Genomic DNA, 12,758 nt, shown 5'->3' with positions numbered 1-12,758 from the left:
TATGTCTGACTGATTTGCAGGCCCCGTGATGTTGGAGGTGCGCAAAACCGAGTGACTCAGAGCTCTGGCACCAGACTGGGGTCACGGAAGCTCACGTTCTGCACCATTTGACGCGAAAAGAGACCGACTTACGATGTTGTTAACGAGAATCTTGTGGAATGCACCAGCATCCTGGAAGCGCTCCACAATCTCCTCAGTAGCGCCGTGGCTTTTGAGGGTGGCGACGCGTTGCCCATTGCTGGCAAACAGGCGCTCCACCTCGTCGGACTGCACCAGCAGCTCCTCCCGGTTGAATTTCTTCACCACCTGCTCGATGTCGAAGAGAAGCTCCTTCTCCACGAAGCCCTTGGAAAAGTTCACGCCGAAGACTGCGTATACGTGGCTCGCGTAAGCCAGCTTCGCTTGCAAGTCGAGGAAAATCACGGCCTGCATGCACGTTAACCTAGCCGTACGTAGCTTCTAACAACGCACCTCAACCTGTTTGCCGTCCTTGGTGGTGAACCTTTCAATGATCTTCTTCCGTATCGGCGTGGTGCGGAGTGCGACGGGGGTTTCCAGGAATGGCACGTAGAACAGCGCTATACGCCCCTCGTTGTTGAACTGGTCGATGCTGCCATCGCGCCTCACAATGAGCCCGACGTAGCCCGGGGGGACTATCTTGATCATCCCCAGGATGACAGTTAGCGATACGATGGAAAAGAAGTAGAGCCTGAAGGTCAGGAAGCGCCTTCGGTGGTGTTCCTTGAAAAGGACTCCCGGCTCCACGAACATACCTACACGCTGCGTGTGGAGCGGGCTCAGAGTCACCTCGGCTACGGCGTCCCTAGGAGACGCCAGGCCTTCCTCCGCAGCGCCGTGACGGAGTTCGGACGAATCAGACAGTTTTGTAAACCATCGCCTAGACAGCGGAAGCCCGCGGCGACGCAAAGCCAACGGTAAGACTAACATGTTATAGGCGGCTATCTACACGGCGGTATCGATTGTCGGCAGACCGCAGAGTGTCCACGCCGATAAAGTAGCCATCCCGGCGCGCACGCGCGTCGCCACCCTGGCAGGGATGTTGTCGAGTTTTAGACCTTCCTACAGTGTCCTGAGTACCGAAGACATTCCTTCGGGTTGATAGATTGATGCGGGGAGGTCGCCCGAATGTGCGTGGCGCCCTTCATGGACACACATTATGCGCTCCATGCCAGTCTCACAATTGTCTCCACGCTAGCGAATTCAAGATGAACGCCACGAAGTTGCGCTTTAATGTGAAAAACGTGTTCTTTTTAGGCAGCTAAAGCCGTCTTTAGTGCAGCAACTTCTACAACCCGGTGTTACGTTACGCCGTTGACCTAAAACCGCTTCACAGCCGGCCTGTATAATAGCGCGCGATGACGCTTGTCGAAAACAGCGATCTCAGCAGGCTCACCGCGTTGCTGGACCGCTTCGACGCGTCCGATCGAGTGTTTGATGTAAAGCTGGAGCTCCTGGCGTTCCCTGCAAAGTGGGTGTGTGTGACGGCAATTTAACGCTTGCAGGAAGTCGGAAGCAGCCGGGCGGCAGCATCCGCACGCCGAACACTTCTCGTACATCATGAACCACTGCTTCCCCGACTACAGCTTCAGGTACGTTCGCTGCCTTCCGCTCTCAAACCTTCGCAGCCACCTGGGCACAAAGCACTTCAAGCAGTTGAAGAACCTACCGGCGGTCATCAACAACATCGACTACAACCTGTCGTTCATAGTGGAGCGCTTCGTGCCGGGTTTCGCGAAGGATTTCTGGGACGTTATAAAGGTACGTGGGCTGCGCCAAAGTGGCGCACTGCATGCCACCACGACGCCGACGCTTCAAATACCGCGCAGGACATCGTGCCGCTCAAGGAGGTAGATATATACACGTACGATTACTGCGGCGAGGACGGGCCTTTCAACGAGGGTAGCTGCTTGCAGAGCTTCAACTACTTCCTGCTCGACAAGCGCCAGCAGCTGGTGCTGTTTCTGTGCTGCGTCACCACCGGCAAGTGCGACTCAGTTCAGCGGATGCAGGACGAACAGTCATTCACCACGCCGTGCTATCAGGAGACCGTATCCTCATGCAACGAGGGGGACTGCCTCTCCGACTTCGAGGTTCCGGAGACCATGGCGTAGTCACGTTGTAAGCACGCTGCGTCGCACACCGCCTGCAACGTAGCTGTATTGTCGATCGCAACACACCGGTCTGGAAAAGACCGAGGATCTCACAGGGCGTGGCCCACGCCCATCGAACATTTGTTGAGCGCAAAACGCGTAATTAGCCACACACATTGTATAATGATGTAATTATTACTCATTTGCTGCGGCACAAGAAAACACATCGAGACATGTGACCGACAACTCTCTTGAGGAATCTCGGCACGGCGCTGTCGTGTGGAAGATGCCGACCTGGGCGCTCTCGTCGGCCAGCAGCTTCTACAGACACGTCTTGCTCGAAGATGTATCGCGCAGTGGTGGCACAAATGACCCAGAACGCGTCCGGGACTGGTTCCTTCGTTATGTGCTCGAGCCGGACCCTCTGACAGTGAGCGTGACGTACGACGATCCCAGAGGTGACAACGACGCCCAATCAGCACATCGCGACCTCGCCGCCATCGCACATGTCGGGAATTCCAGCGTGTCTGCTCGGGTCGCGGCGTTCCACGGCTCGTCGGGGCTGTGCCGAAACGGACTCTACTGCATGCCCTATGAATCGACGTTCTACCTCAACCAGGAGCGCAGCCACCTCAACTTCAACGAACTGAACCACAGCAGCTTCTACGATCTCATGCAGTGTGAGATTGTCAACGGAATGGCGCCCATGTACACCTGGGGGCGCAAACGGGTGATGCTGCTCAAGCCCACGGGCGCAGCCAACGGCGGCATCGAGGCGGTTGAAGTGATGGCAAGGAGTGCAGAAGGATCCATCGAGCTGGAAACAAATGTGCGTTTCAAAGTCTACCCTTCAGGTATCTTCTACCCAAAACGGAGGGCGAAGTACAGAGAAGTCAATGCGGAAGCCTCAGACGCAGAGAGCGAAGGCTCCAACAGCGACAGCAGCGAATCGGACGGCGATTCATCAGGTGACGAAGGCCACCAACAAACAAGTCAAGAGCCGAGCTGGCGCATCAAGATGCCCTTCGAGAGGCACGTGAACCCGCAGCGAGGCATGTTTGAGGCGGCCTACGACTTCTCAAATGGCTATTTCACTCCGTACGTAGATACAGAGCCCACAGTGACCGGCGACACGGAGAGGCCATACCCACATCACCTTTATCGCAGCTGGAAAAATGTCTCATCCAGGGATAGCCACATCCTGGAGCTGAGGGCAAGTGCCAACATAATATACGCACGCAGCTTCAACGGATTTTATGTAGGCAGGTGCATCGAAGAGGGCCGTGACTGGCGTGTGGATACGCTGAACAACCAACAATACGGCGACCGGGACAAGGTGTACTTCATGCACCCCAACCCGTTCATCCCGTCGGAATGCGCCATGCTCGCCAGCAACACGCTTCTGCTCTACGACGCGTCGCAGAGCAAGGAACGCAAGCACCTAACCTTACAGTTGCCTACATGTGAAGGGCAAACGGTGACTGACGTCGTGCACACAGTGGCTTTTGGGATGAACATGAACGAACTTATCCTAGGTGGGGATCACCTGTACATCCTGGATATGCGCACTGATAAGATCGAGGAGCTGCTGGTCAAGCCCAACAAGGAAATCAGGGTTACTTCAACCAGGTGGACTGAACGCCTCTACGAACCCACTACCACGGCGAACCGCAGCCTGGCAGGCGCCAGTTGTGCTGGCTCCAACTACTGGAGAAACGCAAAGCCCAGCTTTTGGGACGCTTTTACAGCGATTGCCGTGCACCCGGTCTATCGCCACATCATGGCGTGCGTCTGCGGCAGGAGCAACGCTATTTATATCTGGGACCTCCGAGTGCCGATCAAGCCGGTCTTGGAAATACCGCTACCGGCAGCGGAATACTTGGGTGCCCGGTTCAGGGAGCTAATATGGTCAGCAAGCGAAGAGAGTAACGGAGAGTCCACGCTAGTTGCGTTTAGCTGGCGACAGCGCCACCCAATTACCTGCAGATTCCGCATTAACCGCACCATCACCCGATTCGTGCAGGACACGGGCCCCGCAAAGGAGCGCCAGTTCTGGAACGGTTGGATGGACCTATACGATCCGGTGAAGCAGAAACAGCTGGATAGGTTGCGCGGGGTGAGGCCCTGTAAGTTGGCAAAGGCAGAAGCGGGAAGGCCCCCGCGAATCGCCAGAGTGGGCCCAGTGCCAAAACAGAAACCGGTACCCCAGAACATGCATTATTATATGTATGGCATGCCTATACATCGGTATGAGGAAGAGGACGATCTGCAGCAAAACGAAGCGCCTGATGATGGCGCCGCTGATAATGAGGACTCTGCGCTGGCCGACAGCCGACTGCTCAGTGACTTCGCCAGCGGCAAAGTGTTCGCTAATGATCTTGAGCTCACGCTGATAGGAGTGAGACCGATGCAGGTCATGCGCGTTAGTAAAGGGGACCTGGAGGCAAACATGGACTCGGTAGGCCCGCTGATCGAATCTCCGGAGGATTATCCTAACATGATTTTCAAGGCGCCGCAGCATGAAGTCGCGGTGTCGATTTTCCACGGTTACTGCGGTGTCGCCGTGGTCTGGTGTGGCAATGAAAAGCTGCTGTTCGCCTGCACCACCAGTGGGTCCATATTCGCAATGGACCTTCAGATGCGGCGGCAGGTTAGGTGCCCCGTGGCAAGCCGCTCGAATAACGCAGCGAAGACGACCTCCAAGGGGGGTGAGCTGTTCAGGTACGTCAGGAGGATTCAAGGGTCAGTGAAGCTCCCGAGGGAGTTCATCACGGACGAAGTTAGGTGGATAGTTTTACATCCCAACACCTCAGAAGTCAAAACACCGCCCATACCAATAGCGGTGCTGGGCTTAAGCAAAAGGTTCGTCGAAATGCAGGAAACTGACCATCTACCACTCTCGTGCGGTGAAAACACTTTCGACTCGCGATCGCTGCTGCAGTGGCTCACCAAGCAACAAATAGGCGCAGCGTCAGGCTTGCGAAAGCATGACATCATGTCACTGTAAGTGTAGAGATGCGTGTTCTCATTTGCGGCAGTCAGGACTTCGAGGATCACATAGGGTCTCGCACTCACCTAGAGCATCTGGCGACGAATGTCTGGGACTGCAACGACATGAAGATCGATTTCGAATACGACGCTGTAAATGTAAACAACAAATATTTGGACCCCACACCCCCGTGTCATTGCTTCACGTCTACAAACGCCGATCACGGCTGCGAAATCTTGTCATCTTATATAAAGGCGTTGAAGGTTAACGAAGATGGGGAAGTCACTGTAGAACCACTGCACGATGTGCAGGAGGCGTCGCAATCCAATAAAGGTGGGTGTAGCACCATGGAGGACTGCCTTTCCCGTGCGGCAGCCAGTGTGTCTAAGCAAAGCATTGGCGTAGAAGCCGATGGGATCATTCACGCCAGGGAAATCGCCAACACGGTGCTGTTTCACTCGCCGGTGCTACCCGAGATAAACGGTGCAAGCGACGTGCCTCCAGAGCCGCCTAACGAAGACGATGGCGTGCACCACCGTTTCTGCGGCGTGGGGCATCTAATCGCCATAAAGCTCCGTGAAGAGCACACAGATGACAAAAATGAGCGGATAGAACAGCTGCTAGGGAGTTGGAGAACTTCGGCCGACACAGGAGGTGGAACCATGGGTGCGGGGATAACGCGATTCCACAAACAGTCCAACCAAGTGGAGCTGCTCCGGCGGAGCCAAATGGAACGCGACCATCTTGTGCAGCAGCTGCTTTTACAGAGCAGGAACTGAGCTTGTCGGAGCTCAGCGGGTGGTATCCAGAAGAAGGCATCCGCTTTGAGCTCTAAATGCGACGTCGGCGGACCGACATTTAACACAATACCGCATCAACAATTTGCACCCATACTGAAATACGCCATGCAAACTGTTGCCAGATGCCGCATCCGCAAATGAAGCATTTTATATCAAATTAAGCAGACGGGCAATTGCAATAGCGTACAAAAGCTCCGTCGATGGCATTAAAATAGTCCCACGCTGAGCGGGGTGCGCAACACATTTCACCACGCCACGTACGGGTGGTGTGAGTACCGATTATAAGCACCCCGCAACAAGCACTATCCCTGACGTACGTCGGCAGGAGTTACCAGCTGTGTGTAAGTCCCCGAAGACTTACTTGGCATCCTGCAAGAACGGGGCGAGCCACTTGAAGGCCTCACCGTAGCCCTGCTTGCGCAGGATGCTGCACATAAAGACCTCAATGGGGCGGACGCAGCGGCCGGGACCACAGTCCTTGCCGTAGGTATCGCCAGCGAGCAGACCCAAATGCGACCTGAGTTCCTCCTCGGAAGCGGCAGAAGGCTTGTCAATCTTGTTACCGAGGATTACGAAGGGTTTGTGGTAGAGCTCTTCCTGGTTGATCAGCGCGCGAAGCTCCTCGGCGGATTCCTGGAAACGAGTGCGGTCAGAGGCGTCGATGAGGAAGCACACGGCATCGACGTTGCCACAGTACTGTTTCCATACACGGCGTGCAGTTTCGTGGCCTCCAAGGTCGAAGGCAGTGACGTTGACCTTGCCGAGGGTCAGCTGCTCACTGTGCGGGTGCACGGTGGGAGTGTGGCACGCCAGGCGGTTGTCCTTGAGCATGCGGAGCAGCGTCGTCTTGCCGGCGTTGTCAAGACCGAGGAACACGATCTTGCCCTCCTTGTTGAGCCACCCGAAGGAGATAAGCGCTTTTTTGATCCTGTGCAAACGTTAGCACATAGAATTACAGGGCTCATGGACCAAAAATTCACAAATTCCACTTGCAACATAACGCAAAGGAAATAGCAGCGGGGATGGCGTCGCCCAAGTAGCACACATCGCCCGGCAAGTGAGGACACACTGCTACTACACCGCGTAGACACGGCACCCGGCTGCCAGGCACAAGCAACACTAATCAGTACACCATCGCAAGATAACTCACCAATCGATAATGAACATCATCTTGTCGCCGGAGTTATGTAGACATTCAATTATGCAGCCGAAGTAGGGGCTAACGCGGAGTCGCCGTAGCCAGCACACTTGGCACGGCGATGGCAGATCTCGTTACCACCTGCCGCGAATCCAACAGGTCCGTTTTGGACAGGGAATTTGTTTCCTCCCGATTTCACAGTTTCCTACTGCGCCAGGCAGCTTCTGAGATGTGCGTATACAGCCCCACTGGGTGCAATACGGGAATGACGCTAGGTAACTGCCGGGCTCGAATCAGCCAGAAAGTTGCACTCTGCTATAAGCGTATGAAATTTGTCCATCACACATCGCCCTTTTAGCAGCATAAGACGTGTGCGACCGTGTCTTTCGGGCAAATACGGTCCATGTTACCGCAGTGCACTGCCGGACTCGTTACTGCCCCAAAGAAATGGCGATGGATGTGCACATCAAGGTTTTGTATGTGCACACTTAAGTGTGCAGCTGTACGAGCAGATGTGACGGCTGGTCATGCTCGAGCCTTGGATGGCCTGTTGCGCCGTTAGCATGGCCTTTCACACATTTCTTGACCACAGCGACAGCAGGCGCTTTTGTGTCATCTACATGGCGTTATGCGTTACCAGGTGGCGCTTGTACGCGCGAATGGCAGTCTACACTGCAATCGTGTATAGCCTGCAGCATCGTTGACGCCTTCTGGAATATCGGTGCCTTAGGAGGCAATCTGACACAGCTTTGTGTGACTGTAGTACTTATGTTCACTTGCCAGAGATTGCTAATACGCTCAATGGCCCTCCGACTCGCGGCAGAGGCTGCGCCCCTACTAGATGACGGTGACGCCACCCACCAAGTTTTAGTCTATATCAGGTCGAATAGCTTAACGTTCACGTGAAGAGACTGCCTGTAAGCAGCGCTATTGTCCATAATAGTGTTCGTGCTCAATTCAGAAGGTTCAGCAGGCTCTGCGCACCGCCACCTGGAGGCAATTGCTGTATAATGGAGGCGATTGGACGCAACGAGCCGCGTACCAAATGTTCCACATTGACGCTGGGGTCCAGAAGCCTCGCCCCGCCGCGGTTGGCGGGGTCCTCCACACTGCGCAGACGCACAAACGACACGTCGAACTCCAAGTCCTGCATCAGGTCCTCCATCTCGTCAGGCTCCACGGGAGTGGGCGCGGCCTTCAGACTTTGGCCTTGGATGAGCTCGCCGAGGAAATTGGCCAGCAGGGTGAATATGTCAGCAGAAACCTGCACTACGGGGCTGCCGAGCATGATCGCCGTTCCCACCATCAGGACGCGCTTGGACTCGAGCGCCAGCACCTTTCGCGCGTTGGGCACGTACACCACTTGGAAGAAGTTTCGGCAGATGCCAGACTGGATGGTTTCCAGGGTTTGCACGAAGCCAGGTGAAAATTGCTGCAAATGCAGGGACGTTGCCAGCAGTGCCATGGACGTGACCACCCTCGGTATGCAGTCGCCGGTCTTCATTTTGTGGATGAAGGACAGCATCACGGTGACGATGGAGGCCAGGAATTTGCTGTAAAACGCAACGGGAAGGTACCGCACGAGGCCGTTGAAAAGGTCAAGGGCCACTAACGACAGCTTCCGGTGGGTTAGGCAGAAGTGGAAGATGCTCAAGATGCGCTCGATGTTTGCCACAATCTCCTTCTCGAACAGCGCATGGCGCTCGAAGTAGCACACCAGCAGCTTAGCAGCACCTTGAGCGTTCGCAGTGGAGGCACGCCAGGTGTCAATGCAGGTCAGGTGGGAGAAGAGCTGCATGTAAGTAGAGCCAGGCTGCTGCGCCGAACGCAGCAGTATGTAGAGAATCTGCAGACCATACGGCACAAAAGGATGTGTGTCCTGCTGTATGATGATTGCGATCGTGGGTATCAGGCCGTCCTCAATGCGAGCAACCGCATCCATGGAACCCGCGGCAAGGTGGATCCGGAGCAGGGTGGCCAGGCACTCAAAGAGGTAGTGGTTGTAGATGGGGTTCACCGGGTTGTCTGATGCCTTCTTGATCAACTCGACAATAATATCCAACATTACGAACCCGCTTTCGAGCACGTCCTGCCGCAAGTACAGGAATATGCGCATCGCGCAGCGCACGTAAAACTCGTTCGGAGCCTCAGACCTCATGCGCTGCAGAATGCATCCCAGGGCCTGCAGCAGCGTCTGCTTCAACTGGGCCTTGTAGTCCCGAACAAGCGGCAGAATGCGGTTAAGAGTCTCAGCAGCGAGGAAGCGCACGGCGTCGTTTTGGTGCTGCAAAAAAGCGGAGACCGGAGCAACCAAAGACGACAAATCGTTTACAGGGATTTGCTTTTTGAACGTGAACAGGAACTTCATTATCGCCATCACTATCAGGACGTTCGCCTGCTCGTTTATCAGGCTCTGCGACTCCCGAAGGAAGTCCCCACGCAGGTGCTCCGAAAAATAAGCATGGACCTGGAAACCATCGTTGACCTGTGGCAATGATGTGACACACGAAAATCAACAACCCTACCTTGAAATTGGAACATATGATGAGCTGCAAGTAAAGCTCTTTGATCTTATAATCGTTGACTCCGGAGACGTTAAGGGCGAACTGGTTGAGGATGTACTGCACCATCTGTCCGTAGGTGTTCACGAGCTTCTTCAACAGGCTGATGGCGGAGAAGCGGCGGCTGTGGCCGGTGCCAGTGTCGAGCTCACGTTGGACGAATTCCTGCGGGCAGTCATCGATGAGGAAAAGGTCGCACTCCCGGAAGCCGATGTTGGGAAGCACGATGGACCGTATCATGTCCGCCAGGTAATCGCCATCCGTGAAAGGGCTGTTACGTCCACCATGCGGATTCCAGTGCGTAGAAGCTGACGCGGCGAGGAATTCCAGGATGGCGGAGCACAAACGATCGTCTTCGCTCTGCTGCGACAAAGCGCGGCAAAGCGCTACCGTGTCGTCGATGCACTGGAAAACGAAAGGACGGAACGCCTCCTGATAACGCTCGCCGTAGTACCGCAGCAGTTTGCAAATAGCAACCTTCAGCTTTCTTACGATGCCTGTAGCGGTATGACACTGACACGCGAGCGAGACTCACCAGACTGGTCGACCTGCAATATCACGGGGTCCGAAAAACGCAACAGCTCCAGCATACCACCCAAATAAACATCCAAGTTGTCCTCGCAGCATTCTGGCATGTCTATGACGTGGATGTAAGTGAGAATCTTGGTGATGGATGTAATGCTCTCTAGCAGATCCAACACCACCCGGGACAAGCAGTTTGTCGACCCGGCAACCGACATCATTGGCACATATTCACGAAGCTTGCATAGGCATGCCTTGAAGACATACAGCAGCATGCTCTCGCTGAGTGTCAGCACTATTTTCAGCTCACTCAGAATCGCGTCGCCATAGACGCTAGTCTTGTACTTCTTCATCAGCCTCTTGAACACACCCAGAGTATGGCTCTTGCGGCGGAAGTAATCCACGTCAATCGTCGCCTCATTGATAAGCGAACCGGGGCGCAAGGTCACCATCACCCACTGCCCTTCGATCCCCAACTCAGGAAGCGTTGCGCCGGACATTTGCCACAGCGCCGGATCCTTATAAAGCACTCGGTCGTCGAAGTACATAAGCGGATCACCCTTATCATGCTTCATCTCGGAACCGCTGGTGGAACTGTTTACTGAGTGGATGAGCAACCGCTCTTTGGGAAACAGGTACGCCGCGGCCTGCAGGAACTTGCCAAGGTCGAGGTCGCTGAGAGTCACACCCTTGAGCACTTGGCACATCGACTCGCAACCAGACACGATAGTTCGGTACAAGCCGCCATACGCTCGCCCTAATATGCCGAGATCGCCAACGGTCAACGCCGTGCTGTAGGACTCCAAAGACTGGTGGATCTGGGAATACGAGGCCACCAACGCGGCGCAGCTCTCCCCGTAGGCCAGGTGTGCAGTGGACTTAGCCTCCTCCAGCGACCTCGCGAGGGACTGGGAGTTCTCGACTGATGGGTTCATCCCCATGTTTACCTGGGTGCGCAGACTGGCTTCCTTGTGAACGCGCTGAGAAAATGCGTTCGCAACGACGGCAGGCGCTACGTCACTGAGGTGGCAGTACTCCATGAACAGAATGGCGAAGTCCATGTTGTGCGGGAAATCGTACTCGGAAAGCATGTGAAGCGTTTCCTCCAGTTGTCTGAACACGTTCTTGTCCAGACCGATGCGGCTGTGGTTCAGCACAGCGACGACAAGAAGGCATCTCAACAAGTGCCGCAAATCGTCGCTCAAGCCCCCATGCGACTCAGGTGTGTCGAAATTGTTCCGGATAAAGTTCTTGAGGCATATGGTAACCCACAATTGAAGTTCGGGCGAAACGACCTTGAGGTCATTATCTGCAAACAATGAATGTGTCGACGTTATAATCGTATACAACACAAAAGACGCCTTATGAACATGAATGCGGCCACTTAATCAATCAATTTGGGATTTACACAAACATAAACACTCCACTGAGGCAATAGAATATTCTGATTAGTTCATGATAAACCTTAGACGCAAATTTAAAAGCTGTAGACAAGATCCTCTAGGCATCTCGGGAGCACAGACGCAGGCAAAACGCATTTGGTATCATATTGAAAACACTTTTGTGTATAGTGCTACGGCAACGGTAGCCAACAGCCACATGGTAACGTTACGTATCGCATATCAAAGCCATGGAAACAACCGTCTAATTAGACACTAAATTAACCCTGACACTGCCACGAAATCGTAAACCTAGTGCATATATGCAGGAATATGTGTCAAACGCGACTCTTATTGTACAGTTAGACCAACCTGCGATGGCTGTGGGTTGCAAGATTAGCGGCGACGGAATTAAGATTAACCGAAATAGACACTGCATCCTATGACGAATGTGGACGCCATTCGGTTGAAGCAACGCCTTCAGATTCTCTTCGGCCGCCGAAATGACGGCGCGGTCACCGCTGAGCGTTTGACGGCACAGCGTCACGACCGTTGCCGTGAACTCCGCTTCAGCCATAGTTCGCGCACGGATCTACGAAGCGTTGTTTTCCATCCTTTCTATAAAGCAAACGCTGGTTGCAAATGAGCTGGATCCTTTCAAACGGTTTTGGTGTCACTCGACTCTGTCGCCCAGAGGCGAACGCGCCCACGACTTGCCTACACCATACACGCGCAACCGGCTCACTGGGGGGATCGATCGTCATTAAAAAGTTCGTGCGATTGCCTAAAACAACTTGTTCTCTGTGTGTCTATTTTATGCTGTTACGAAATGTGTAACGCGGTATGTTGAGCGCTGGAATCACAGTTGAAAACACATGGCGTTATAGGCGATGGAAGGTGCCTTTATTACACGCATAACGATGTATTGTGCTATGTTTTGTCCATAACCGTGCTTATTCAGCGGCTATAGACGTGGCGGTGTTGCGCCAATGATGTTGAAAAACGTAGTAGCTGCATGGTACCACAAAAGCACTGTTATACTGATACGAAGCTAAACAGCGACGCTTCAAATTGGCTTGAGTATGTAAGAGCGCTTATTAGCTCTTTAAACATCTAAACAGGGTCGTATGGGTTCCAACATTGCACCACCGTTGGCTGAGCTGCCGTAGCACGCTGGCAGACGCGTAAGACGCACCTTCTGACACATGGAGTGTAAAACCGGCGTACGGAAGTCGTAGATATATTCTAAATAACCATT

General features: G+C 54.1%; 5 protein-coding genes across 5 annotated transcripts; 2 read left to right on the top strand and 3 right to left on the bottom strand.

Annotated features, from left to right (window-relative positions):
* Positions 1-56: 56 nt before the first annotated feature.
* On the bottom strand, positions 57-948 carry BBBOND_0204670 (hypothetical protein, conserved; the record flags this gene model as incomplete). Its single annotated transcript, XM_012912041.1, has 3 exons — positions 57-98; positions 133-426; positions 472-948. The coding sequence occupies 3 exons, from the start codon at positions 946-948 to the stop codon at positions 57-59; spliced, it is 813 nt and encodes a 270-aa protein (XP_012767495.1).
* Positions 949-1,376: 428 nt separating this feature from the next.
* BBBOND_0204660 (hypothetical protein, conserved) lies at positions 1,377-2,132 on the top strand (the record flags this gene model as incomplete). The annotated part of the gene is made up of 4 exons (XM_012912040.1): positions 1,377-1,489; positions 1,524-1,610; positions 1,647-1,779; positions 1,848-2,132. The coding sequence occupies 4 exons, from the start codon at positions 1,377-1,379 to the stop codon at positions 2,130-2,132; spliced, it is 618 nt and encodes a 205-aa protein (XP_012767494.1).
* A 265-nt stretch (positions 2,133-2,397) lies between these two features.
* BBBOND_0204650 (hypothetical protein, conserved) lies at positions 2,398-5,879 on the top strand (the record flags this gene model as incomplete). The annotated part of the gene is made up of 2 exons (XM_012912039.1): positions 2,398-5,114; positions 5,150-5,879. The coding sequence occupies 2 exons, from the start codon at positions 2,398-2,400 to the stop codon at positions 5,877-5,879; spliced, it is 3,447 nt and encodes a 1,148-aa protein (XP_012767493.1).
* A 378-nt stretch (positions 5,880-6,257) lies between these two features.
* Positions 6,258-7,070, bottom strand: BBBOND_0204640 (small GTP-binding protein sar1, putative; the record flags this gene model as incomplete). Its single annotated transcript, XM_012912038.1, has 2 exons — positions 6,258-6,828; positions 7,051-7,070. The coding sequence occupies 2 exons, from the start codon at positions 7,068-7,070 to the stop codon at positions 6,258-6,260; spliced, it is 591 nt and encodes a 196-aa protein (XP_012767492.1).
* Positions 7,071-7,990: 920 nt separating this feature from the next.
* Positions 7,991-12,077, bottom strand: BBBOND_0204630 (hypothetical protein, conserved; the record flags this gene model as incomplete). Its single annotated transcript, XM_012912037.1, has 4 exons — positions 7,991-9,523; positions 9,564-10,096; positions 10,135-11,430; positions 11,873-12,077. 4 exons carry the CDS (start codon positions 12,075-12,077, stop codon positions 7,991-7,993), a joined length of 3,567 nt encoding a protein of 1,188 aa, XP_012767491.1.
* Between the last annotated feature and the right edge of the window lie 681 nt (positions 12,078-12,758).

Source organism: Babesia bigemina, assembly GCF_000981445.1.
Source record: "Babesia bigemina genome assembly Bbig001, chromosome : II".
NCBI classification, from domain to species: Eukaryota; Apicomplexa; class Aconoidasida; order Piroplasmida; family Babesiidae; genus Babesia; species Babesia bigemina.
The sequence above is the reverse complement of the archived record's forward strand: the minus strand, read 5'-3'. Positions and strand labels throughout refer to the sequence as shown.